At 39.5% G+C, this 23934-nt stretch overlaps 2 protein-coding genes across 4 annotated transcripts; both read right to left on the reverse strand.

The window, feature by feature from the left end:
- Nucleotides 1–26: 26 nt before the first annotated feature.
- On the reverse strand, nucleotides 27–5304 carry ap1m2 (adaptor related protein complex 1 subunit mu 2). 3 transcript variants are annotated; one of them, XM_008415244.2, is made up of 12 exons: nucleotides 5162–5304; nucleotides 3750–3906; nucleotides 3501–3568; nucleotides 3204–3334; nucleotides 2961–3108; nucleotides 2177–2303; nucleotides 1946–2088; nucleotides 1790–1861; nucleotides 1006–1164; nucleotides 787–912; nucleotides 388–463; nucleotides 27–237 (listed from the first exon to the last, which is right to left on the reverse strand). In XM_008415244.2, exons 1-12 carry the CDS (start codon nucleotides 5267–5269, stop codon nucleotides 212–214), a joined length of 1341 nt encoding a protein of 446 aa, XP_008413466.1. In that variant the 5' UTR covers nucleotides 5270–5304; the 3' UTR covers nucleotides 27–211. The 3 variants fall into 3 exon arrangements, with proteins under 3 accessions (XP_008413466.1, XP_008413472.1, XP_008413480.1); XM_008415250.1 differs by lacking the exon at nucleotides 5162–5304 and adding an exon at nucleotides 4929–5153; XM_008415258.1 differs by lacking the exon at nucleotides 5162–5304 and adding an exon at nucleotides 4528–4666.
- A 6623-nt stretch (nucleotides 5305–11927) lies between these two features.
- ldlrb (low density lipoprotein receptor b) lies at nucleotides 11928–23914 on the reverse strand. Its single transcript, XM_008415230.2, has 18 exons — nucleotides 23645–23914; nucleotides 19062–19187; nucleotides 18822–18944; nucleotides 18034–18411; nucleotides 17829–17951; nucleotides 17583–17702; nucleotides 17334–17456; nucleotides 17061–17189; nucleotides 16803–16974; nucleotides 16485–16712; nucleotides 16278–16396; nucleotides 16048–16187; nucleotides 15796–15937; nucleotides 14779–14931; nucleotides 14558–14683; nucleotides 14175–14249; nucleotides 13893–14053; nucleotides 11928–13793 (listed from the first exon to the last, which is right to left on the reverse strand). The coding sequence occupies exons 1-18, from the start codon at nucleotides 23715–23717 to the stop codon at nucleotides 13755–13757; spliced, it is 2550 nt and encodes an 849-aa protein (XP_008413452.1). The 5' UTR covers nucleotides 23718–23914; the 3' UTR covers nucleotides 11928–13754.
- Between the last annotated feature and the right edge of the window lie 20 nt (nucleotides 23915–23934).

Consider the following 23934-nt stretch of genomic DNA (forward strand, 5'->3'; position numbering starts at 1 on the left):
GCCACTCATAAACTGCTTTAAAGAAATACGATTTAAATAATTTTAATGTCTGAGTACACGTTAAATTCTGAATAAACACTTCATAAAACAAGGAAATTAACATTAAAGCAGGTGATATTTTAAAACATGTTGTTTTTTCAGTGCTGTTAAAAGTGATCTTTTTGCTCCTCGGAAAGTCATGAAGAATATACAATGAAGCATCCCTCAGTCTTTATGCGTTGGTCCTCAGCTGGTAATCTGAATATGAAGAGAACAAATGTAAGGGCCAAAAACATTTAAAAAAAAAAATAATGTCAAATATATTTTAAAGTGTATGACAATTTATGTATATAGGAAGGGAGCTATTTCTAATATTAGAGAACACTATAAGGAGTGTTGCAACTCTACCTCCACTCTGTGTGATGTAGCGCACCCAGGGTAAAGCCTGGTACCCACTTTTTTCAATAATCTTCATATACCGAACCTAGCACAAAAGAGAGAATGTTATAACGTGCGGTGGCAAGACTGCAGTTCATCATAAAAGCAATTAAACTGAATTGAGTCACATCAGCTCCTACATGATCTAACTTGACTGTCAAAGTCTACTGACTATAACATGCCTAGACGCAAAAGACAGAGCTGAGTAACAGAGCAGCAGAGCAATACGAAAACCAAACTCTGCAACAAAAAAAAAAAAAAAGAGAGCAAAAGAACAAACATTTTCCATCTCCAGATTAGCTTGATGCCCATGTCCACATAATGCTAGATTACCTCATCATAAACACAATAACCAGTGTTCAAACATACCTGAATGCCAGAGACTGTGAAATAGGGGATTTCAAATTTGACTGTAATGGGTGGTTTCCCCTCTGCTTCATCATTCTCTACACTGGGCAAACCAAAGTGAGCTCTCATAAGAAACTCCTTTCCTCCCTGTATCGACAGATGAACACAGAGGCAAATTAATCAAAGAGACAGATAACACTGGCAGTTTTAATGTGAAGCACTCTGCAGGGAGTTCCTTACAGGGAACGACTTGATAGTCCACACCACCATGTTCTTCTCAGGTACATATTTAGCACTGCCTGTGCTAGTTTTGAACTTGGGTGAATCAGCGTCACTGGGGACCGGGACCCTCACCTCCACATTATTGGCCACGGACTGCTTTTTAAACTGTCCCTTTGCCTCAAAACAGAACAATAAAGAAAGAATAATCATTTTGTCCAACGTAAAACTGTCTCTAAGCAAGGACAGGTTCAGCTGCGGAGTGTGTGAAGGTACATCATCACAAGAACCCTGTTTAAATGATTCATTTAATGAATCATCATTTATTATACAATTCCAACTTACACGAAGCACACATGAGAAAGAAAGAACAGAAAAAACTTGGGCTGATATTGTTGCAATATTTGCCAATATCACCAAACGATTTTCTAATATCACGCAGCTCTCATACCTAAATCTTTTTGGATACTGGGTGTTGTCTAACCAACTGCGGCTTCACAGTAATTATATGGAACTGAAATTCCAATAGTCCTCCATTAGCCTCAAGGCAAATGTTTTCACAGAACTGAATTTAGGCGTATTACCATGAGGGAGGCTGAATAAATACACATCACATATTTTGATTTAAAACCCTACAACAACACATCCATTTGCATTTAGGAAATCTTTGTGTGTGGATGTGTAAAAATCACATCCACATAAAGGACGTTTGTGGATCCTTCAAAGTTTGTGAATAAAATGTGACATAATGTAAAAAAACAAAAAACAAAAAAAAAACGTAGAAGCAAAAGACTTTCCAAAATACCTTAACCATGATCTCAACTCTGCTGTGAGAAAATTTCTCAATGACCGACTCAATCCATATCAGAGGTTTCACCTGTAAGACAAAAATAGTACTTGGTGAAACAGAGTTAGCATATGTTTGCGTACATAGGAAAGTTGATACTGAAGTGTGTCATACATGCGTATTGATGCGATAGGACATGAGTTCGGACTCTCCATCTGGAGGAATGAAGGAGATTGTCCGATCGCTTTCAAAACGGGAGAGACGGACACACTGATGAAATTTCACGTCCTCCATCACCACCGTCTTCCCCTTGTCACCTGAAAAACAACAGCCAAGGCACTTCCTCAGGGTGTCCTGATTTAATAGTTATATGACACATGTGGATATCGCAGGGTGCATTCATACGTCCAGTGAGCGCAAAAAGAACGCGATCATTGAGGCCGAGGCGCAGTTCAGGCATTCCAGACAGCATGGTCTTCAGTTTGATGCTCCCCACGATGTCACTGCTCATTACGCTCCCATTGGCATTTACCTGTTAAAACAATACGGTGCGAATAAAACATTTGACTTTCATTTGATTTATTTTGCCAGTTGCACCAACTATTTAGTAAACTAATTCATAATGCACTTTAGGGCGTAAACCGGCATGCAAATGTTTTTGGATCCTTAGGTGAAATACTATTTGCATGTGAATGGCAAAAGCAGATTATCTGATTTTAAAAATGAAGGGACGCTAAGCTGGAAAGACTTTATTTGAAGCCAATAGATTTATTTTAATCTTCTACACTTAAAAAAAAAAGACCCCAAAAAGCCTTAAAATATATGGGAGTCTTGTGTAATACTAGTGTGGAAAGTACTGGAAGTTTGCTTGTCTTTAGTTCAACTGGTAATAGTAAGACACAGAATCCCTCTCTCACCTCTACACTAAACATCCCTTTCAAGACAGTTTTACAATATGTTTTTTTCAGTTTTATTCGTTTAAGAATAACTGATTTAAATCAAAAGTTTCCCCAGGTCACTCCTCACTGACCTCTATAGCAGACCAGATGAGACAAACCAATAAATATCTGAAAAGCTTCCTTTATCTAAGACCAGAGGAATTTGGATTCAGTTTGAAAATTCCTTCAGTTTGAAGGAATTTTGATGAATTTTTCAGTAAAAGATAACTGCACTTCATTCTTCATCTTACCAGTACATTGATGGACTCAATGACGTCAATGAAAACCTCGTTCTTTTTGTATTTGATGCCCTCTGACCGCCAGGAAACAGCATTGGTGACAGTGGTGGGGACCTTGCTCTTTGCCACCTCCAGCTTTGCACCTTCCTGGGTTATGTATCTGCAAAAACAAAAATCAGTAGACATTATGATACAAAATCCTTTTCTTCTAGTTAGTTTATGTATGAGACCTCTGTATATGCACGAGAGTCTCACTCTTGCAGGATCTTGCTTTCGGTAGTCTGAGGGAACCCAAAGTCCATCAGCTCATCGAGCAGCTCATAAACAACAACAAAATTATCCTGAATGCTCTCCTCTTCCAGCTCTTTGAAGTATTCTGTGAACACCTGTGGGAATCACACAACACGTAAATGCAATGTTTGGAAGAATGTTTGGACATCACGTCTGAAAACTGTGCTCGTTTGCCAACTTTACCGACTTTCCATAAGAAAACTGTATTTTTTCTAACAACTTATTGTAATTTTAATAAAACACTTCGTATGTCTCACTTACCTCAACTATTTTGTAAAGGAATGAGTAAACGAGTGAGGCGTTTGAGTTCTTATTAGTGGTGGCCACAACTGTAAATAGTGCAAGTCAAGGATTATGCCAAAAAGGCACTGTTGAAGTTGGGAATGTGCAAACCATATACTTCCATATTAAAGTAGAATTTGTACTGGTCTCCCAAAGTTAAAAGGAATTATGCACCACATCAGCCAAGTAAGCTTTAAATTATGTGTACTACAATCCGGGTAAGGATACGGTAAAGATTGCTGTGCTTGATCCACATGAAGTGAACATTGCCGTGGGACAGCACAGGACTGAGAAGCCCTTCCTCTTCATGCTGCATGAGTAAAGGCATAAAGTGGTCGATCTCTGCCATGTCCACGTCGCCTTTGTAGTTACGACAAATCAGCACCTGAGCAGAAAGACCAGAAAAACAAAGTTTGGACACAAGTGGGCTGTTTTATAACAAAAGTACTTAAGAGTTAACTCATCTGTGTTTTTTCAGCTTTGCGAAGCTATTAAATTCCCAACAAGTCTGAGGTATCTTTCTGTTGAATTATTGAAACTGATTATATTACTGAATACATTGCAAGAAATAATGTATTGATTTGTAATTCATAGAATAACAATGTGCTAAATTGTAACATAGAATTTTACAGAGTACTATATTTTTCCAGCTGTTTGATGTAAGATTTTTTTCATACCAATTAATTTCTCAATATCCAAGTTTTACCTCTGTTTTGATGCACTGCATCTTGCTGCACTTTATGTTCAATTTATTTACTAATCCAACTCTTTCGTTTATTGAAGCATGAAAAATATTTGAGTTGGTCAAGATTAAAAGACCAGAGTATGTACCTAAAAACTGCAAAATGTGAAAATAAATAATAACAAAAAACAACAAGGAAAGGCAGACCTACAATTGCATGAAATTAAACATGCTGCCAGTTGAAAAAAATGGCACCATTACTTTGAACAATGACCCAACAAGCTGAAGGGGACAGTTTCACACATGAGCGAAGCTGATACTCACCATAAAACTGTCTCAGCTAAATTTATCAGATCAAATGTTATATACATTGTATTTTCAGCATACAAGAAAAGGAACAGTAAGTCGTTCTGTTATTAAGAGGTGTGTGTCATGTTACATGAAAAAACCGTGATGCTAATGCAACTCCAGTTGCCGAGGGGCAACAGGTGCAGCACGTTAGGTTTTTGACTGAATCCGGAAGTAGCGAGAAACGGCCACTAAATAGGTCTGTCGCAAGATTTTCATTAATTTTTAACGACGTCATTAATGTTATACAGTAAAAGCAACAGCAAAACAGGAGTAATTTTAAGGTAAACTTTTTCAATTCATGCTGAAAACACGAACCTGCAGTAGAAACGACCATTAAATGTGACCAACTGTATCAGTTCCAACAGTTATCTTACCTTCCCTTTCAAATCCAACACAAATATTGCGGAGGCAGACATTCTGCTTGGTAACACGACTTTACAGATATCAACAAATTCAGAGTAAAGTTCAGTTCGGCCCGTCAGACTTCAGTTTCACCATAAAAACACAGAGAAAAGCACCAGTCCAGTGGGATCACAGATTCCACCGTGGTATTTTCCTGAAGCTAACGTGACGTGGTCTCGCGCAGGTGAAACATTAACCGCCTCACCTGAGCGGAGGACAACTGGCAGAGGTGGCGGTAATGCTCGTCAAAACCACTAGAGGGCGGCACCGGCACACATATTACACTGGAGGACAACGTTGTTGTTGACTTCATGATACTTGACCCAGGTAAATGTGTTTGGCTTGGAACACGGCTCTGCATTCACGAACTTAAAGATATAACACTGAACAGCTTCAAAAAGTTCTTAACCGTTTGTTTTTACGCTTTTGTTTTATCTTAAGCTGCTATATTGTTTAATGCATGTTCATAAATATCCATTGTATTACTTGAAAAGGCACACTATGGCGTATTTACTGTTCAGTGTCGTCAGGAGCTCAAAGTGTTTACAGTGATTTGTGAAAGGTACTCATGTCCCTTGTACTTTTCTATATGTTTTTTTACATTACAACCACAAACTTGAATGTATGTTATTGGACCTTCATGTGACAAAGTATGTGTGCATAGCATTTGCGTACTATGTCCCCTATTAGATATAATTAAATAAAATCCATTGCAGCTAAATCCCATCACCCAGTTAACAGAGTCCATCCAAAATCACAAAGCCCAAAAGAAACACTAAACAAGTATCTGATAGATACCTGACTGTTCAAAGTTGAAAGAAGAATTAGGTTCTAAAACAAAATCACAAGAATAAATACCATGGAGCACTGTTGAATCCTTTGAAAATGGAAAGAGTATCACAAAACTGCAAACTGAAAAATATGAAGTTAGACATCCCATTTACTGTTTGCCACAAATAATATTGGAGAAATAGTGGACAAGTGAAAGAAGGCTTGGATTAATGAAATGACATTCATTGAATGTTTGGGTCTTCATACAAAAGATTATGTGTGCTCAACTTAACACTGCACATCACTCTCAGCACATCATCCCCATAGTGAAACACGGTTTTGGGATGCTATCGGGATGCTTTTCTTCAGCAGGAACTGGGAACGTAGTGTGTTAGTGGATGCAAAAGACTTGAGACATTGGATCGTCAACAAGCAGGACAACAAGTCGATTCAAACTTCCGTCTTTACAATAATGTTCATGTTCACATACTTTTTAAAATCAAATTTAAAGGGTATAAAAAGTAGTATGTGTGTCTATGGCAGAATTAATATATTATCTATTCAAGGTTGTTGTGCAAATGATGTCCCTACGGTAGTTTTTTCTGATATAAGCAATAAAGCTCAAAATAATAAAAAATGTGAAAAAAAACATCTTTGTGCAACAGTTTTTCAAAACCAGAACAATTTCCTTTTTATGTTTCTGATGTTCTTAAAAAGCACATTACACTCAGCCACAATGAGATATGAAGCCTAGGCAAAAATTCAGCCTGGAAGACTATTATATTCATCCCACCTGCCCAACCAAGATGTCGTCCTGCACCTCGATTCCAACCAATCGGCGATGGTCTCCTCCTCCAATCATCAAGCGTCACCCCTCCTCCACCATCAACCCAAGACTTCTTCAATGTCCATTCAGTCTCCACCATCCTCTCCATCACCAGTGTCCGGACCCAGGGGGGGAAGACGTCTCTAATTTTCATATACAGCTGCTCATTCTCTCTGACAGCAGTTTTCAGCGCAACGTCTTCCTCATGGGGCCGAGTGCCAAAGACTTTTATTTGTCAATTAAACTTTCTAATACCACTCTCTCTCTGTGTGCGTGAGTCTCTCCAGGTTGAAATATCGCTCCTCTCCTAGGTACAAACATCAGTAGCACAAAAACTGACTTCAAAGTTTATCTATCTGGCCCAATTTTCAATTTTATGAGAGCCTGACCTGTGGGCTTTGAAAAAAAATTTCTACCCATATGGTTGGGTTCTTTTTAGGCCATAAACCTCTGTTATACTTTCTGTGTTTATTATACCCCAGATCCTAGCCGCTGCTTCTTATCACCATTGTGTAGAAGAGCAATTACCATGAAATTACACATTCTGACAGGTTTACAATATGTGTGTCTCAAAAAAGACTGTATGGTCCAGCTGGAGTGCAGAGTCTTCCTGTGTCCCACTCCTTTGGTCCATAAGAGTGAGGCTCCTCTTATCAGACTACTCTTTATCTAATGAGTCATACTTTTATCTGGGCTGTAATTGACACAACACAATGTTGTTCTCATACTGGATACAACCGATAGTATACTAGTCTAAAAAAACTGCGTGGCTTAATTTGTGACTTTATCTCAAAGATGTAAATACTCACTGAATTCGCAGTTAGGGTGTTTTTCTTCACTGGAAAGTCAGTTTGTTACCCTAGTTATTGTCATATGGAAACACATTAATTATGTCTTCATTTTAAGAGAAATTCAGGTGTTAGGCAAACATTTTCTTTGACTATTTCCTGACTAGACACAATATGGCTGCATTTGTATTTGTTTCCAAGTCAAATTCATGTCTTCTGTTGGGGTTTGAACTGTTCTCCTGTTGGTGAGTCAATGCAGAACTTTTACAGTTCTCTGGAAGTTTGTTCTAGATTAGAGGAGCATAAAACTGAATTCTGCCTCTCCATGTTTGGTTCTGACTCTGGGGACCCGAGCAGTCTGGAAGGTTGATACAACAGCAACACATCTTTAATGTATTTAGGTGCGTGAAAAATGTTCTTCAGGTGACAGAAGGCTGACTTTGTAATTGTCTTTATGTGTCTCTGGAGGTTTGGGTCTGAGTTCATCACTTCACCCAGACTTTGGGCTGGATTAGTAGTTTATAATCTGGTTGTAATAACTGAAGCTGCATGCTTAGTCCTGATCATTTCTCTTTAGGTCCAAAAATAATTACTTCAGCTTTGTTTTTATTTTATTTTATTTTATTTTATTTTATTTTATTTTATTTTATTTTATTTTATTTTATTTTATTTTATTTTATTATTTTGTTTTATTTTATTCAGACATAGCCTGGTTGCAAAATGGTATGTAAGAAAAGTTTATCAAAGAAGAATAGCGTGATGCATTGATGGTTGAAGTGAAACTTACACATCTCAGCATTTATTGTGTTTAGAAAAACTAGGTTCATAAGTTCATTTCCTGTTTGAGACACTGACTGTCTGCAAGATGAGGAACCATTGTTTTTGCAGCCACACCCGCCCACCTTATGTCTGTGCAAATGTCATAGACAAGTTCAAGTAAGCAAGATAATTTCCTTTGTTAGTTAGAAGTCCAATGACCTACACTCTGCAACTCATAGTACTTCTTGATCAAGTAAAACTCCTTGAAATGAACATTTGTGAGTATCTGTCTCTGATTTGATTCGGCTTTGAATGGCTCCTTAATACAAATGTTTCTAACAATTACTTATTGGCACAAAGAGGTCCATCTCTGTGAAGTAAGATTCAAACCAGTAAGGAGTCATTCCAGAAAGTTAGTTTTTCAGTCGCTCCAGTAACATACTATGGTCAACTGAATGCCCAATATGGAGATTCTTCTTAGCATCTCTACAAAGCCTTTAACAGAACCCAGAGTACACGGGAATCATTATAATGTTGTACAGGCACAAGTGTGAACGGAAGAAACTATGTCCAAGGATTTCTGTGTGAGTGAAAACGATTTCAGAGAAATTAAACGTCTTGATAACAGATTGTTTTGGGAGGATTTCCCATGAAGGTTCTTACGAGCTTTGTGTCCTTCACAGATAAAATAGCCTCAATCTTTAGTTCACAGGGTATTATATTGAGCTGTTTTTTTTTTCTTTTGACAAAACCTATCAGTTGCACATGCTGTTCTCTTGCAGCACTCACCCACCTGCTGAGAACTCAGGCTGTCCTGATAAGACCAAACATGGGATCATTGTTACTTCTCATCAGGGCCTTTTGTTACATATTTGGATGTCTAACAATGGAGTATCGGTTCTCCATCATCCATCCTGTCTCCTCCTGCTGTTAATTTTTGAGGACACTCCCCTTTTGCCTACGAATCAGTGGTGTGAGATGCGGCTCCACCCTGCTTTCGCCACCTGACCAATGAGAAACCCAACAATCCTGTACGTAAATAATCAGGAGAGGATGCAGATTACAGCCTCCAAGCAACAGGTGTCATTTGTCAACTCAGGCTCCCTGGTAGGTTTCTTTATCCTCCTGGGTGCTGCCACTGATGGGCAAGTCAGCTTTAAATCTCCCATTCTACTTTAATCTTTAATGAAATACCTATTAACAAAACACAAGGTGCGTGAAGTTGTGAACTATATTTAAACACAATCAGATGTGATGGGCGTGGAGATTTTCCGTGCAGGAATGTTGAACCGGTTCTGTACAGACAGCATTCCATAGTTTTCCAGATGGCTCAACATGTCTCCAAACGAAGCCTGTCCTTGAAGACAAACCCAAGACGCAAACACGTTTTTCACCAATCTCTTTTGTTTAAACACTGCTGTCAACTTTGTAGGTGAAGAGCTCTTTTCATTTGAATGTCACAACCAGTAATGACTCGTGCATTAACAAGAAACCACTACTTCCACCCCACTCTCCACGCACAATTTTCTTGAAGAAACCTAGGAATTGTTATTTTTTTATGTTTTCATTATTAAAGTAAAGATTTCACAAATTTTAAGAATAAAAAAACAAAAAATTGCATTCAGTGCAACAAATTCAGTCCAACCAAGTCTATATATTGCACTGGTCTCGTTGTCTTTGTTCAGGGTACTAATCCTATTATTTTAGACACTGAACTAGAGATGATTAAATGTCATTTAGATTAATTTCAAAACACTGAAATAGGAAGTGAGTTGGGCAACCAATTGAAAGCTTTGGATCAGATGCCAGCATCAGCATCATTATTCAGCCGAGGTAAAGGCGTTATGTTCATACGGGGCTGATACTGGGCATAACGCAGCAGGACGCCCACCTACAACGATTTCCATCCATCCATCCATCCATCCATTCTCTTACATGCTTATGCCTAAACCTACAACGATTTGACATGCAAATAAGTTTTACGAAATTTGCTCCAACCTTTAGCTAGCATGGCCCTTCTTTATCCACAGAGTGCTGTCTGATTTTCAGACTTTTCTTTTTGATAAAGCTTACAGTTATAAACAGAGGGAGTGTGCAGCCCAATCCGGGAGAGGAGGAATACAGTCCTTGACTCTGACTCTCTCAAGCCTCATTAGGTTATCTAGTTATGCTATAAAAGATAGCAGAAATATCTCTGTAGATAGTTACAGGCTACTGCCTGGAGGACAGGCTGACCATTTTTTATCATGCTCATGCTTTCATCTTCTGCTACTCTTCAATGTTCTGTTATTTCATTTGTTAACTTCAAAAGTTTATGTGTAACTTAATGCACCATTTGACAACTAAGACCAATTGGAATGTATGTGTGACTGGATTAAAATAATAATTTTTGGTAAAGTGTCTTGAGATGATACATTTTGTGAATTGACTATATAAATTGCTTGTGCCACCCTATGAAAGAAATGCACCCTGGGTAGTGAGCGACATTGCCCATGAACTGCCACGGGGCAAAATGAACTCACTAAAGTAACTTAATGCAGCATGAATGACCCTCCTCTTCATTCTCTTTTGCGTCTCTAATAATGCGAATTCTGAATTTCAAAATTTAATCAAAGTGTATTTCATAACAGAATGACTTCTAGCACAAAAATAGTTTACCTTCAAACCAGAAGGGAGCAATAATATAAATCCCTTTTTGTAATTATTTCAGATTTAGTAGTTCTCCAAAGTCCTCAAATATCTTTCTTATTGCAAATGAACTGATGCTAAACTATTTTCTTCTTCAGCCACTGCTTTCAGACCTCTTAGAGCATGGCTGTTACTGCCAACCACCATCAGACATTAATTATGCAGGAGGTTTATTGAATTAGGGAGCGAGTTTCTCCGGATGCCAGTACATTTCTGACCTCCCTGACAAAACTGTTGCTTCATACTTAAATCTTTCATGGTGGTGTATCTAAAAAAAACAGACAAAAGTTGTCTAAAAACCTATAGGTTATGGGATCACCGATTGACACACCATGACATTTTAAATGTTAATCAGATGGACTTTACCGGGAACTACAAAAGCTTGTCATTGTGATTCACAGAATAACTGTGCAAAAGATAACCACATCAACTTAGAAGTGAAAATTAACCTTGTGGTGTGATTGTGTAAACATCTCTCTCTCTCTCTCTGTGCTCCAACCTTGTGAAATGTTAGAGTAACCTTGTGTTACTGACAACAGATTATATTTTTGTAATAAATTTTAATCATGGGATTTCCTTTTCCCCTAAATGTATGTACTTGGATAAAGTTTTATTACATTTTCAGTGTAAGACTATACACACTACTGACAGCAGGTGAAACTATTATATGACCTGATGGTATTTGTTTATTTTGGCCAGAGAAAATAAAAATCCCCTTCCTGTGATAGCAGTTCTGCTGTTTGAAAATACAAGAGGGAAAAAAAAAATTCAGATTTGAAAGTAAAACCAACCTACCAGCTCAAGTTAAGGGGATTTTTGTAAATGGGAGCATACTGGCAACGATTCCAGGCAATCTAAGTTTAAGCTCTTTGTAGACGTCTGTTAAGCTTAATGTTAAAATAATTAGCTCTGCCTGGGAAGGACGACCCATTCCTGTCTGTTAATCAGCTAGTCCTATTGACTAAAGTAGGACAGGCCTAACATACTTCACAATCAGAATGCCTGGAATGACAGATGGGAGACACTCCCCGATCTGTAGTGAATTATCCTGCATTGACATCAGTCATTTACATGGTTATAAATGAACTTGGAAAACAGTCTAATAAACATTAAAGCTCTTTTATTTCAAACAAAAGGTCCTCCTCAAACAAAAATGAACAAGGTGATGAGAACAAAACAAACTTCAACATGTATATTCTGCACAGAAAGAAAACATCAAGTCTTTTGAAAAATATTGTATGCTGCATTTGAGGCTCCCTGGGTCCAGACTTAGGAGGTCGGAAGTCTGCAACCAGCTCCGAAATTGAGATTTCACATGAGTGCTGTGCATGTAAAATATACTAAAAGCTTCAGGAATAACCTTTTTGTAAGGATCTTCTGTAGTGTCTCAGTGCACAGAATGAGGTTAGTTAAAATGAATTAAATCAGTATATGCATCTTTGGTTGTCGACTTCAACGCAAGTCTGGTGTAGCCATTCCCAGATCAGAGTAATGACACTTCCCAGGGGGACTCGAATGCAGCATTAATCCCACGATACGATCAGGCCATCAGAGTAACAGAACACAGGAAGCACAATAAATAATCTGAGTCACGAGAGAGAGACAACATGCAGGGGGAAAGAGGAACAGAAGGTCTCTTCATTCTTGCTACGACACCATAAATAGTTGCTCTCTGGAGCAAAGTAAAGCACTAACCCTGGTGCGCCGCCTTGTATGCAAAATCAACCATTCAAAGCTTTCACTGACATCAGTTGAATAATAGCTGCACAGTGTTCAGGTCAGACTTCACCATTTAGAGATATTCATTACAGCCGGCTGGGAACAATGTCAAACAAACCATAAATAAATAAAACAACCAATCACGTACTTCTTCATTCTATTTACAAATGTGAGCAAGTAGACATTTTACAAAAAAAATATTTACAACTATTTACAATGTTGCAAAAGGTAGTCGGCTACAATTACTTATTAACAACAACAAAAACGAACATTTTCTTCACTTTGGACGATGTCAAAATGACTCAGCAGCTTCTTCATTTCAAAATGTAAACCACCTGTGGCTCCAAATGGCCGCAGCGTATTTGGTGATTGGACAAAACAAAGTCAGCAGCAACGCAAAAGTGTTGCCGATGAGCATTACAGATCACAACAAAAGGCTGTTTGACATGGGAGCCAAATAAAATGCACAACCCTGGTTCCCGAGTGAGAAAAGGCCACGGTGTGGAAGGCAGAGAGATCAGCAAGGCTTCAGATACGTTTCTCCAAACTACTTTAGTGTCATTACAAGGCACACATTAACCGGTAAGACTTTACAGTTAACGACTTCAGAGTCGGACATGCATTGCAGCGAAAACATTTGTTATGAAATAAATACAATAAATGCAAAATGTAGGTTTCAGTGGGCTTTGGGTCAATTTGCCCCTTTCCCCAGTTCTTGCAGCCAATTTCAAACCCACACATTCACATTTTGTCCTGTTTTGTACCCATAAACCCACTATTTCTTACATATTCACCTAGGCATCAGTGTTTCTTGGTATTTTTTACAATTATTGCACTAGTTGACTTCAATTAAATGCCACAAATCAAACTGACCAAACCAATTCAAGAAAGAGCAAGTATGAAACGGTGAAGGGGCAAGATGATGTGATTTTTTAAAATTTTGACGTGATTTTGTGTTACCAAGTATGTTCAAGCAGCATCAAAAGAGTCAAAGCTCCCAGATTAGCATCGTCTTCTGATACTGCGTGTTGCTCTGCGTGCCTGCTTGTACCCATGCTTCCTTTCGTTTGCCATACTAGAGTTACGAGAAGCTCTTTTGCAGGCTTGTACGGCACAGTGCTGAGGTCGAGAACAAACGACAAAAGGAGGTCACTGGAAAAAGGGGAGGGCTTGTGAAGAAGCAGGTCTTGTTTCCCCAGAGGGAAAAAAAAAAAAAAAAATTAAATCTTCAGCTAAAGTTCTTCAGATCATGCAATTTCCATGTCATCCATGCTCACAATTTGCCTCTGCAAAAAAAACAAGAATGTAAAGGATTATTTAGATTCGCTTGTAAAGTTTCAAAGCCATGCGAAAGAAGCTGTTAACGGAGAACAATGCCGGGTTACCTCGGGATAGACGAAGCCGTCGGAGCCGTTCCTGCAGATGTGCACCTCGTCCTCGGTGGTTTTCTGGTACACGGGATTGGCGAAGTGGATGGTGTTGGTGTTCTTCCTGTGCCAGTTTCTCCAAAACAACACCGCTCCACACACCAGTGCCGCTATGATCGCTGGAAAGAAAGGAGGAAAGTGCATCCATGTCACATCATAAACAAACAAACAAAAAAAAAAAAGACTGCCAAGATTAAATGTTTAAGTTTAATGATGGATCGGATAAAAGGTGGAACATACCGAGTGGTAGAAAAACGTAGAGAGCAACAGGATGAGATGCAGGAGCTTCCTCAGGCATCACGGCTTTTTGGAAGCCTAAAGAAGAAAGCAAGAATACAGTTCTTTTTTTTAATATGTAGCTTTTTATAGCCGTTTTTTTTTTTCTTTTATTACAAATTTAAAACCGTATGTAATATGTCAAAAATAATTTAAAGAATGAGTAGTTTATTATTTCCATTGCTGTCAAAAAGAAAATAATTTCTTTCCGCCTTATAAGAACATAAGTTTGGAAAAACAATCAATGACCAAATGTGTGTTGACCAAGAAAAATGAATTAAAAATAATTTTTGCAAGTTTTGGTAACAAATCGCATGTTTCTTGTTCATCTTCACATTTTGCTTTACCTTGAGCAGTGCCAGCAGGTTTCTCTGTGGTCCGGACAGATGAGGTAGGTGTGGTGCCACGTGTAGCTGGTTTAGTGGTGGTCGTCTTGGACATGACAGGTGGGTCAGTCCTGGCAGGAGGTGCAGCTGAGCACATACGAGACATCAGAGAATAAGAGTTAACTCTCGGCACCGGAGGATGAATCTAAAGGTTTTTGAATATTTGAGCAGAGGAAACATACCTGCCACACATTTCTTCATGTCAGCGGCCAGGACCATGTTGTCTGGACAGGCGCAGGTGTATTTAGGAGAGCTCTCGTCAAGCAGAGGAGCAGGAAGGCACAGGTGCTCACAGCCTCCATTTATGCTGTTGCCTTCTCTGCACCAGTTAATGCCTAAAAGAAAGCATTGTAATGACATCAATTCAAGACACGTTTCACAAATGAACTTATCAGAGATTTGGAGACGACTTCTCATTTCCTTTTTTTTGAGATGATTTGAAACTATAAATTCAGATCTTTCATGAAAGAATTGTACTTAAAGGAGCAGCAAGGGTGTCACACTGTGTGTGTGAGCACTTGCACTAAAGCAAGATTTTACTATTTATCTTAAAATAAATGATGACATAGTTGACATGTTAAGCCGTCATTAAAATTGTTTAACAATTAACTCAACCAGGATTGCTGATATGCATTTCCTAGAAAATGTTCATTCTAACCTTAATGCTTGGATTTAAATCCAGAATGTTTAATAGCAGACGGAGGTTGGAAGCTCAACAGGATAAAGGATGACTTTTTAATTTAGAGTTCAACTTTCCTGTTGCCTATTAAAATTAGCTCAGAATCAAATGACCTATTTGGCAGTTCAACAAAGCATCCCTGAGGGCTATGAATAGATATCGGGCAAATGCTTCCTTTTCCTAATAAGTTGGGCAAAAAACCACTAATTCAAAAGTAAGAAAGGGCAAAGGGAGTAAATGACCTCCATGTGCCAAAGTCTCAGCCTTTGTTCTAGCAGTCTTAATAAACTTCGCTCTGTTGAAAATAACTTAAGTTTAAATGGTTGTTGCAGCCCTTCCTGTTGTTGTGCTTTTTTGAACACCTTACTTAAAATAGCTACATTTTAGTTTCCCTTCCACAGTAACAAGAGGGTTAGTGGTAGTGATTAGGTTTGGTATGGCTAGAAGAAAGAAAAAAAACCCCAAAAAGGATTTCTCTTTGTCGCTAATGTTTTATGTAAATGTTGAAATGAATGCTTACTGATTGGCTGCTTCAGGCTGTGGTAAAGAACAAGGCCCTCTGGATTTTGCAGGTCAGTCACCAATTCATTGATGTACTTTCCTGTCAGGCGGTTAGCACTGGAAACTGTGCCACGGAAGGACTCTGTCCAAAAAACTTTCTCCTGTTTTAGAAGAAATGAAACATTTAATCATTTAATCAACTGACTGCATGCATCATACAATGTTCAGTAAGCTGTGTTTTAACTGAGGAATAACAGATGTCGTCACTGACCTCAAAGACAGTCAGTGAGAAGGGATGATGGACATTTTCTTCACCAGATATGACCGTGTGTCTGGCCCCTCCGTTAACATCAACACTGAAGATAGTATGAAGCTTGGCATCCACCCAGTACAGACGCTGGTTTACCATATCTATTTAGAGGGAAAGGCACAAATGTGGCTCATTAGACAGGGAAATGACATGCTTTGTTTCAACTCCGATTTCCATAGAGCTCTGTTTACCAAGGGTGATGCCATTGGGCCATTCAATGTTATCAGTCACCAAGGCGACACGACCGACTCCGTTGAGTCCACACTTCTCAATCCTAGGCTCATCTCCCCAGTCAGTCCAGTACATAAAGCTGAAGAGGACACAGAAAAACATGGAATTGGCAAAATGAGCTTTAATTTTTAAAAGAACCAAATCATTCAAAGGACATTTCTCCTCACTTATTTTCCGGGTCAATTGTGATGGCTCTGGGCCTCCCAAGTCTCTCATCGATGAGGGTCTTCCTTTTGTTGCCTTCTGTAGTTGCCACAGAGATGGTCTTCAAGGTGCTGTCAGTCCAGTAGATGTTGCCATGGATCCAATCCACAACAAGGCCTTCTGGGGCTTCAATCCCGTTTTCAATCACAACGTTGTGATTAGCAGAGTTGCTGGCCATGTCAATGTTTGAGCTGTGGGGAAAGAGACAACAGCATGGACTTAGAGAGAGATAATTAATTTAAAATGTGAGAGACAAAATAATTAAAATCTGTCAGGCTTACCTAAAGATTTTCTTCTGAGAGAGGTCCGACCAGAAGATCTTCTTGTTCGGCATGTCCAGATCCAGAGCCATAGCGTTTTTCAGCTCTGGGATCAGCCTGGTATACTCACTGCGGTCCACTGTGAGCTCCCTGACCTCGTGCTTTGTGGTGAAGAACAGCGTGGCCACTGTCCCTGCAGAAAACACAAGAGAGTCGGTTTTAGTTTTCAGACAGGGCTATTGAGAGGGAAAGTATTGTTGAGGAGCACAATGTGGCTACCTGATTCAGCTTTGCACGTTTTGCTCACTGGATCAATTTGATAGCCGTCGTTGCAGTCACACTTGTAGCTTCCAGGCAGGTTGATGCAGATCTGACTGCAGGTGTCTGGCACTTCACATTCATCAATGTCTGCAGATGGATGAACACAGGTTCAAGAGATCAGCATACTGAGGACAACTCATACACTAAAGAGAATCTCTGTCAGTTTAATGTATGACTCCGTCACAGTTTGGTGGCTTTTTACACACTGAACCTTAAACACACTTTTTGTACCTTCACATGTTCGATTGTCACTCTTCAGTCTGTATCCAGCCGGGCAGGAGCAGTTGTAGCCGATCTTCAGGTCATTGCATTGATGAGAACAACTGTTACTTCCTGTTGAACACTCGTTTTTGCCTGTGGGCACAAATAAATATAAAACCTGTCAGGTAATTCCTCATGCCAGCTGGGTGTTAACGCTGCCGTATTGCCAGTTTGCCTATATTAAAACGGTAGAGGATGTTTAGCCAGAAGGTAGCTTACCACACTCAAGAGGTTCGTCAGACCGGTCGTTGCAGTCTCCGTTTGAGTCACATACTTTGTCCATGCTGATGCACTCCCCGCTGCCACACTTGAAGTTGGTTGGACCTTCACACACATTATCTGTGGAAACACAACAGGAACTTGAGAAACTGCAGAAAAAAAAAAAAAACACCTTACAACATGAAAACCTCTACTTCTGATACAAACACGGCGCCTCGTAATGGTACTTTTGAATGAGAGGCCCACCTGTTTGACAGCCAGCTTCATCACTGTTGTCCCCACAGTCGTTCGCAGAGTTACACTTCAGGGCTTCACTGATACAGACACCGTTCCCACACTGGAATTGACCGTCATGACAGCTGGGCTGACCTGAAAAATTGTCCAAACTGCTTAGAAGATAGGACAACAATGATAAGAGGGATTAAGTCAAACTCCAAGAGGACCGACTTACTGCAGTTGAATTCATCCGACTGGTCTGAGCAGTCAGGAGTTCCATCACACCTCCAAGTCCTATGAATACATTCACCGTTTGTGCACTCAAAATCATGGGCGCCACATCGCGACGGCTTCTTCAACGGCTGCCTCCCCTCGCAGTTCTCCGGCCACTCGTCAGACCCGTCCAGACAGTCCCTGTCTCCGTCACATTTCCACAGCATTGGCACGCAAATTGAATTGTTGCACTGGAAGGACCGAGGGTGGCAGGTGGGCTTGGGACAATCCTCCTCGTCTGAGCCATCAGAGCAGTCCTTGTCTTTGTCACAAACGTAAGCCTTGGATATGCACTGACCATTGGTGCATCTAAACTCACCGGACTTGCATTCTTTTATAGCTGTGTTGAAAGCAAGGGGAAGGAGAATAAGTTAATGTGATGACATGCTCAGAATTTCAAACAGTTCATAGTTTGTGTTATGGGTAGATATTACAATTACAGTGAATGTATGTACACATTTCTTCATGGTAAACCTACACTTACAAAACACATATTACCTATAGCCAGTACAACAGTTTAAGCACATTAATCTTTAAAAAATTACATTATATTTCAAGTGAACATAGAAATAATCATATATAGTTTAATGGATAATGTACTTCCCTCAGTTTGAATTACGCTTTGTTTTGCTCCACTTCAAATAATTTCTCAGCCTTTTAATTATTAACCTGTTACTGATTGGGTTGCTTTTTGTTGGATGAATTTCCAGCGACCGACCAGATAAGAGTCTGTACTGGTGGGATACTTACTGCAGTTTCTCTCATCAGCGGCGTTGTCACAATCAGCTTTGCCGTCACAATGCCAGCTCTTTGGTATACACTGGTTCAAAGGTGCCCCGCAGTTGAACTGGGACTCCATGCACGTTTTTGCCGCTGAGGAGGGAATCAAGAATAAAGGTTGAAATTTCTGTACTTGGATAGAAATAATGCATCTCTTTCTATTCATTTAAGTGAAATAAAAATACTCATGATAAAGAAAAACTAACATACAGCAGACAGCTTCTAGTTCATCACTCCCATCGCCACAATCGTTGTTTCCGTCACAGATCCACCTGCGGGTGACGCATCTCCCGTTTCCGCACTTAAACTGAGTGGAGCTGCACATGAAGGCTGCATCTGCAGATGACAAGCGAAGGTAATGTCACACCGGGACAAACCAACATTTACAGACTCTGTGGATGTTATCAGCAATTCTAGCTCAGCTTGCGTCTCCAGGATAAAAGGTTCTTGTAGCAGCGTGAGCTGCGTGTGTCAACACAACTCATATCCTCTTAGAGTTAATGTTTGACCCAAAATTGTACACAATGAGACCAGTTCCAATCGAAGGTTCCTGGAGTTCAGATAAGGAACAGTGTGAAAACCACACCTTTTGTTTGTTGCTTAACTCAGAGATTACAAAATTACGTTAACATTTGACTCATGGTTAGGCAAGATATGGAGTAACACCAACTCTTTGACGAGACCAGCATCCAAGTATGACATTTTTTAAATAATTGTACATTACGACTTTGTGTAATTTTACAAAAACGGCACAGAAAGAAGAAAACATTCTTTTCCATTTTCCCTCTGTTATTAACTAAAAGGACAACACATTATTATAAGGTTCTTTATACTCAGAAGTCTAAATTTCCCAGTTTAAAGTTTGAAAAATCAACAGAATGGTCTCAAAGTCACAATTCTGAGTGAGGAAGTCAAAGGTTTCTCACCAACCCTGACTTCAACATCCAAAATGGCTGCCTGGTTTGTAAAACTTTGAAATAGCTGCTTGGTGTTATTAAGTCTTTGACTCATGAATATATAATTTCCTTCAGAGAACATCATTTGTTAGCTTGTATTTGTAGTAGTAAGTAGTCCTCAAAGCACATCAATTAGCAGATCCCACTGGTCTTTCATTTTTGAACCATAACTTAGTTCATTTGCATTTGATGTCATTCCTGGATGCAGGTTCTGCAAATTTCTAAGAATTAAATTCAAGACATTTTGAGATATTTTTAATTTGTGATTAGCAGACTAAGTCAGTTGGTAAAGTCTTTGTTGTTTCCCTAATTTTTTTCCCCACTTAGATTATCTTATGAGTTGCTTTTCTCCACTTAGGGCTGATTATATGTGATATCTTTGGATACTCTCACAAGTGGGCAGATCTCAGGAAGCTTTTTATGAAAGGGACCACAGTGTTGTGATCTTCTCTTGCCATAGATTCCTCGTGGATTTCTAATGAAGCAAGCATCATTTTACGCCTTAAACTATTTATCTTTTTGCCTTTTTGACATTCAAAGAATATTACTTTAAATTTCTTCATATTTATATTGTCAGTGATTAATGAAAACATTTATTCTAGTCCACTGTATACTTGTACTAAGGTGTGAGAACAAACCCCTAACTTTATCACCAGAACGGAAGCAGAGTTATTTTTTAACAAGGATGTGGTAGCAGTAGACTGACTAACCGGGTTAAACTTTAAAAGTTTATGCCGTCACACTGAAAGTGTTTTATTTCAAGCTCAAAGGCCTTATCAGCAGCGGGTTACAGCAGCAGCCAAAGCATCAGAAGAGCACAGGTGGAACATACAGGGGCCTCTCTCATCATCCTCCATCACCGTTTGCACTGCCTTTTTTTGTCCTCAGTCACCTGGAGGCTGGGCCCATTGTCAGACTGTCCCTTTAAGACAATAGCATGGGAGGAGTTGAACCATCACACCACCAGTTGCTGATTGGCCCCAGGATGGCATTTCTTACAACAACATGCAACTCTACAGAGAGCAGGTAGTCTGTCCAGCTGCCAGCATCATAGAGTGATGAAAGAAAAACCACGAGACTGGTTAGACAGCTTGCTACAAGAAATGATTTCACAATGTCTCCTTACTGCTTCGATTGGGAGGAATCTGATGTACTAACATTTACGAGAATGTTCTGTTCCTCTGATTACTTATTTCAGGAATCAGTAAAGCACACACACTAATGAGCACACATGACAGGGAATCCAGGAAGACTGCAGAAGGAGAAAGTTTCTGACAAACTTCTTCTGTGCAAAAAAGTACAACGCCTTCCACTCGCTTTACCTTTTTAGGAATCAACTTTATAATACGCCAGAAAAAATGGGACTACAAGTGGGTCACATTTGACGTCACATCCCAGCTCCAGAATCCTGACCTCATCTCTGAGGTTAGGAGGAAATGGGAACCACTCCAAACTACGCTTCAGTTTTCCACTGTTAATCATCCCATTAACCATGGTTAACTCTTTCTAATTCAAAAGTTCTCAAAGAGAAGCTTAGTCATTAAATTGTAGTCAATTGCCACTTCTGACAGTGAGTGCATGTCGTTTTCAGACTTCCAGATTTAAAGCATCGCAGAGTCGTAGTCAAACTGCCTGAAACAGTCCCCAAACAGCAAATGCTCACTGACTGACCGGCCCATTTGCACAACGGAAAAACACCAATCAAAAGCTGGACTGGGAATCACAAACCACAGCTAGGATGCTGCAAAGACAGTACTTCATTTGCTTCTGCGGAAAAGCAAATGCAATCCGTGCTTAACTATACAACTACCACACCTCACTACATGCCATGTAAGGAGGCATTTCCGCAAAAAGCCACTACAATCAACCTTGAGCTCAATAAGACACTTAAGGTGAGACCTGTTTGACGGCAGAAACCGGCAGAGTGGTTTGACGAGTTGTTGGGACGTTGTGGCTCAACAATGTTCCCTTGTGAGAGCATAAGGCAGTCCTGTTATTTAGTGGTAAATCCTTGTGATATGTGCACAGTGAGAACCTACACAAAGAGGTGTTTTTATGTGGTCAAACATGGGGTCAGCAGTTAATAACCAGCAGGTGCATACATCACGCTGGGTAAGTCATAAAGATGAGCTTTGATTGTTGAGAGTTTACAGGAGTCACTGGGCGATGAGTTACTGATCCTGTTTGAAACCAAACAGGATGAAACCAAGCTGCTGACTAGTTCTGGATCAAATATGGATCCACCCAGGTCTGAGTTCACTTAGTGGATCGGGGCTGGGTTATGGGTTTCACTCACCCTAATTCTGGGTTTTCAAAAAAGAAATTACAAGATTGATACATGTTTAGACTGATGCATTTAATGAATAAAAAAATTATAATAATAAATCAGATTTTCTCTATGTATTCTTCCAGTCACCAGTCAGAGCCCAATAAGGGAAAATGAGCAACTGTGGCTCCCTGGATGATTAAGTTGTACAGATCTAGCTTTAGGGAACTAACATGGTTAATAGTTTAACAATTAACCTGGATTAACGATTCCTCTGGTTCATATGTGGATGAAAGTAAAGTTACGTTGGCCTCAGCCTGGAAAGAGTGACTTATTTTAGAAGCACGATCAACAGAAAGTGACGCTACATTAAATAAACCAGAGCCAGATTTATCGCTCTCTATAACTTCTCCACACACACACACACACACACACACACACACACACACACACACACACACACACATAGAGAGACAGAGAGGGAGAGAGAGACCATCTGGAAAATCTGATGACTGGAAATAAGGGCAGCAAAACAGAAAAAAATAGATTTAGGAAAATTATTTGAAGAGAGCAGAAATTTGTGGGTGAATATCTGCATAAGCTGGTTAAATGAATCAACTGCACACAGTTAAGGACCGTTCTCTCCTTTCACATAGTTTACCTTTGATTTTATAAACCTTTAGCTAATCATAGGCGACATGCCCCTTCAGCATTATATGATGGATTCAGGATCCTAAAAGGTTGTTTTACTTTTTCCTTTGCATTTTTAGTTGACAAATCTTAGAAGAAAAAAAAAAACCTGGAAAATGTAAATAGTTAAAATCACCTAATCATCAACTGCATCTTATATCTCTAAATATAGTAATTTCTAGTCTCTCGCTATATATATATATATATGTATATATCCCTCCATATTTTTGACCATCTGTAAACAATAATCTGTATTTAAAACTATCTGTACCATTTCACATACATCCTGTAATGTTTGCAGTGTCATTCTAACAAAATATTCCCTCCTGAATTAAAAGAAAATCTCGCATTAGAAGCTGCATCTTGTGAAAGTCGATGTCATAGAAAATTGTCGAAAAGGTTTGCGCAGCTAAAGCGAGTTGCACACTTTTCTAGCCACTTCCTTCCTTGACAACCGTCTAAAAGTTTGTCCCGCCCACCTGGAAAGAAAAAAAAATCCAAATCCGCGAACTTGATTGGCTGCGACGTGCATTGACGGCAGAAGCAACCAATCACAGCGCTGTGCGTACGTTTCATTCAAACGCAAACCTCATCGAGGTTATTTTCGCAAAACTTTATCATCCAGGTTTTCAACAGGAAATCCATCACAGTAAGAGCTAAAATTGAAAGTAAATTTCAGTTGGAGATTTCAAGACGAGAAAAACTAGGGTGTCAAACAGTGTTAATTTAATTACATCCGTTTTAATGTGAAACAAGCAGAATTAAACTGCATTTTATTGGCATTATAATGGGATTATTTAAACAGCACCGGCATGACTCAGTATAACAACCCGCACTCATTTAGACAGTGATCTTCCTTTACTTTGGATGAAACGTCTTACCTGTTTGAGCCAGACAGTGAATCAGCATCAACACACACCAACATGTAGACAGTCCCTTCCACGCCCCGGTCATGTCCTGTCCTTATTTGTCCCTCAACAGAATGAAAAGTCAGCTTAGACTGCGCAGGTTGGAGATGGAGACGAGATCCGAGGTGGGTTCTGCCGGTTCAAGAGTCTGGGTCAAAGAGTAGACAGCTGGGGTTCTGGACCGGTAAAATCCTCAGTGGTCAGTGTCGCATCTCAGCATGTTTTAAGTAGCTGACAGGTGGGCGGGGCTTAGAACAGTGGTG

The sequence above is a fragment of the Poecilia reticulata genome, linkage group LG1 (genome assembly GCF_000633615.1).
Source record: "Poecilia reticulata strain Guanapo linkage group LG1, Guppy_female_1.0+MT, whole genome shotgun sequence".
In the NCBI taxonomy this organism is placed as follows: domain Eukaryota; kingdom Metazoa; phylum Chordata; class Actinopteri; order Cyprinodontiformes; family Poeciliidae; genus Poecilia; species Poecilia reticulata.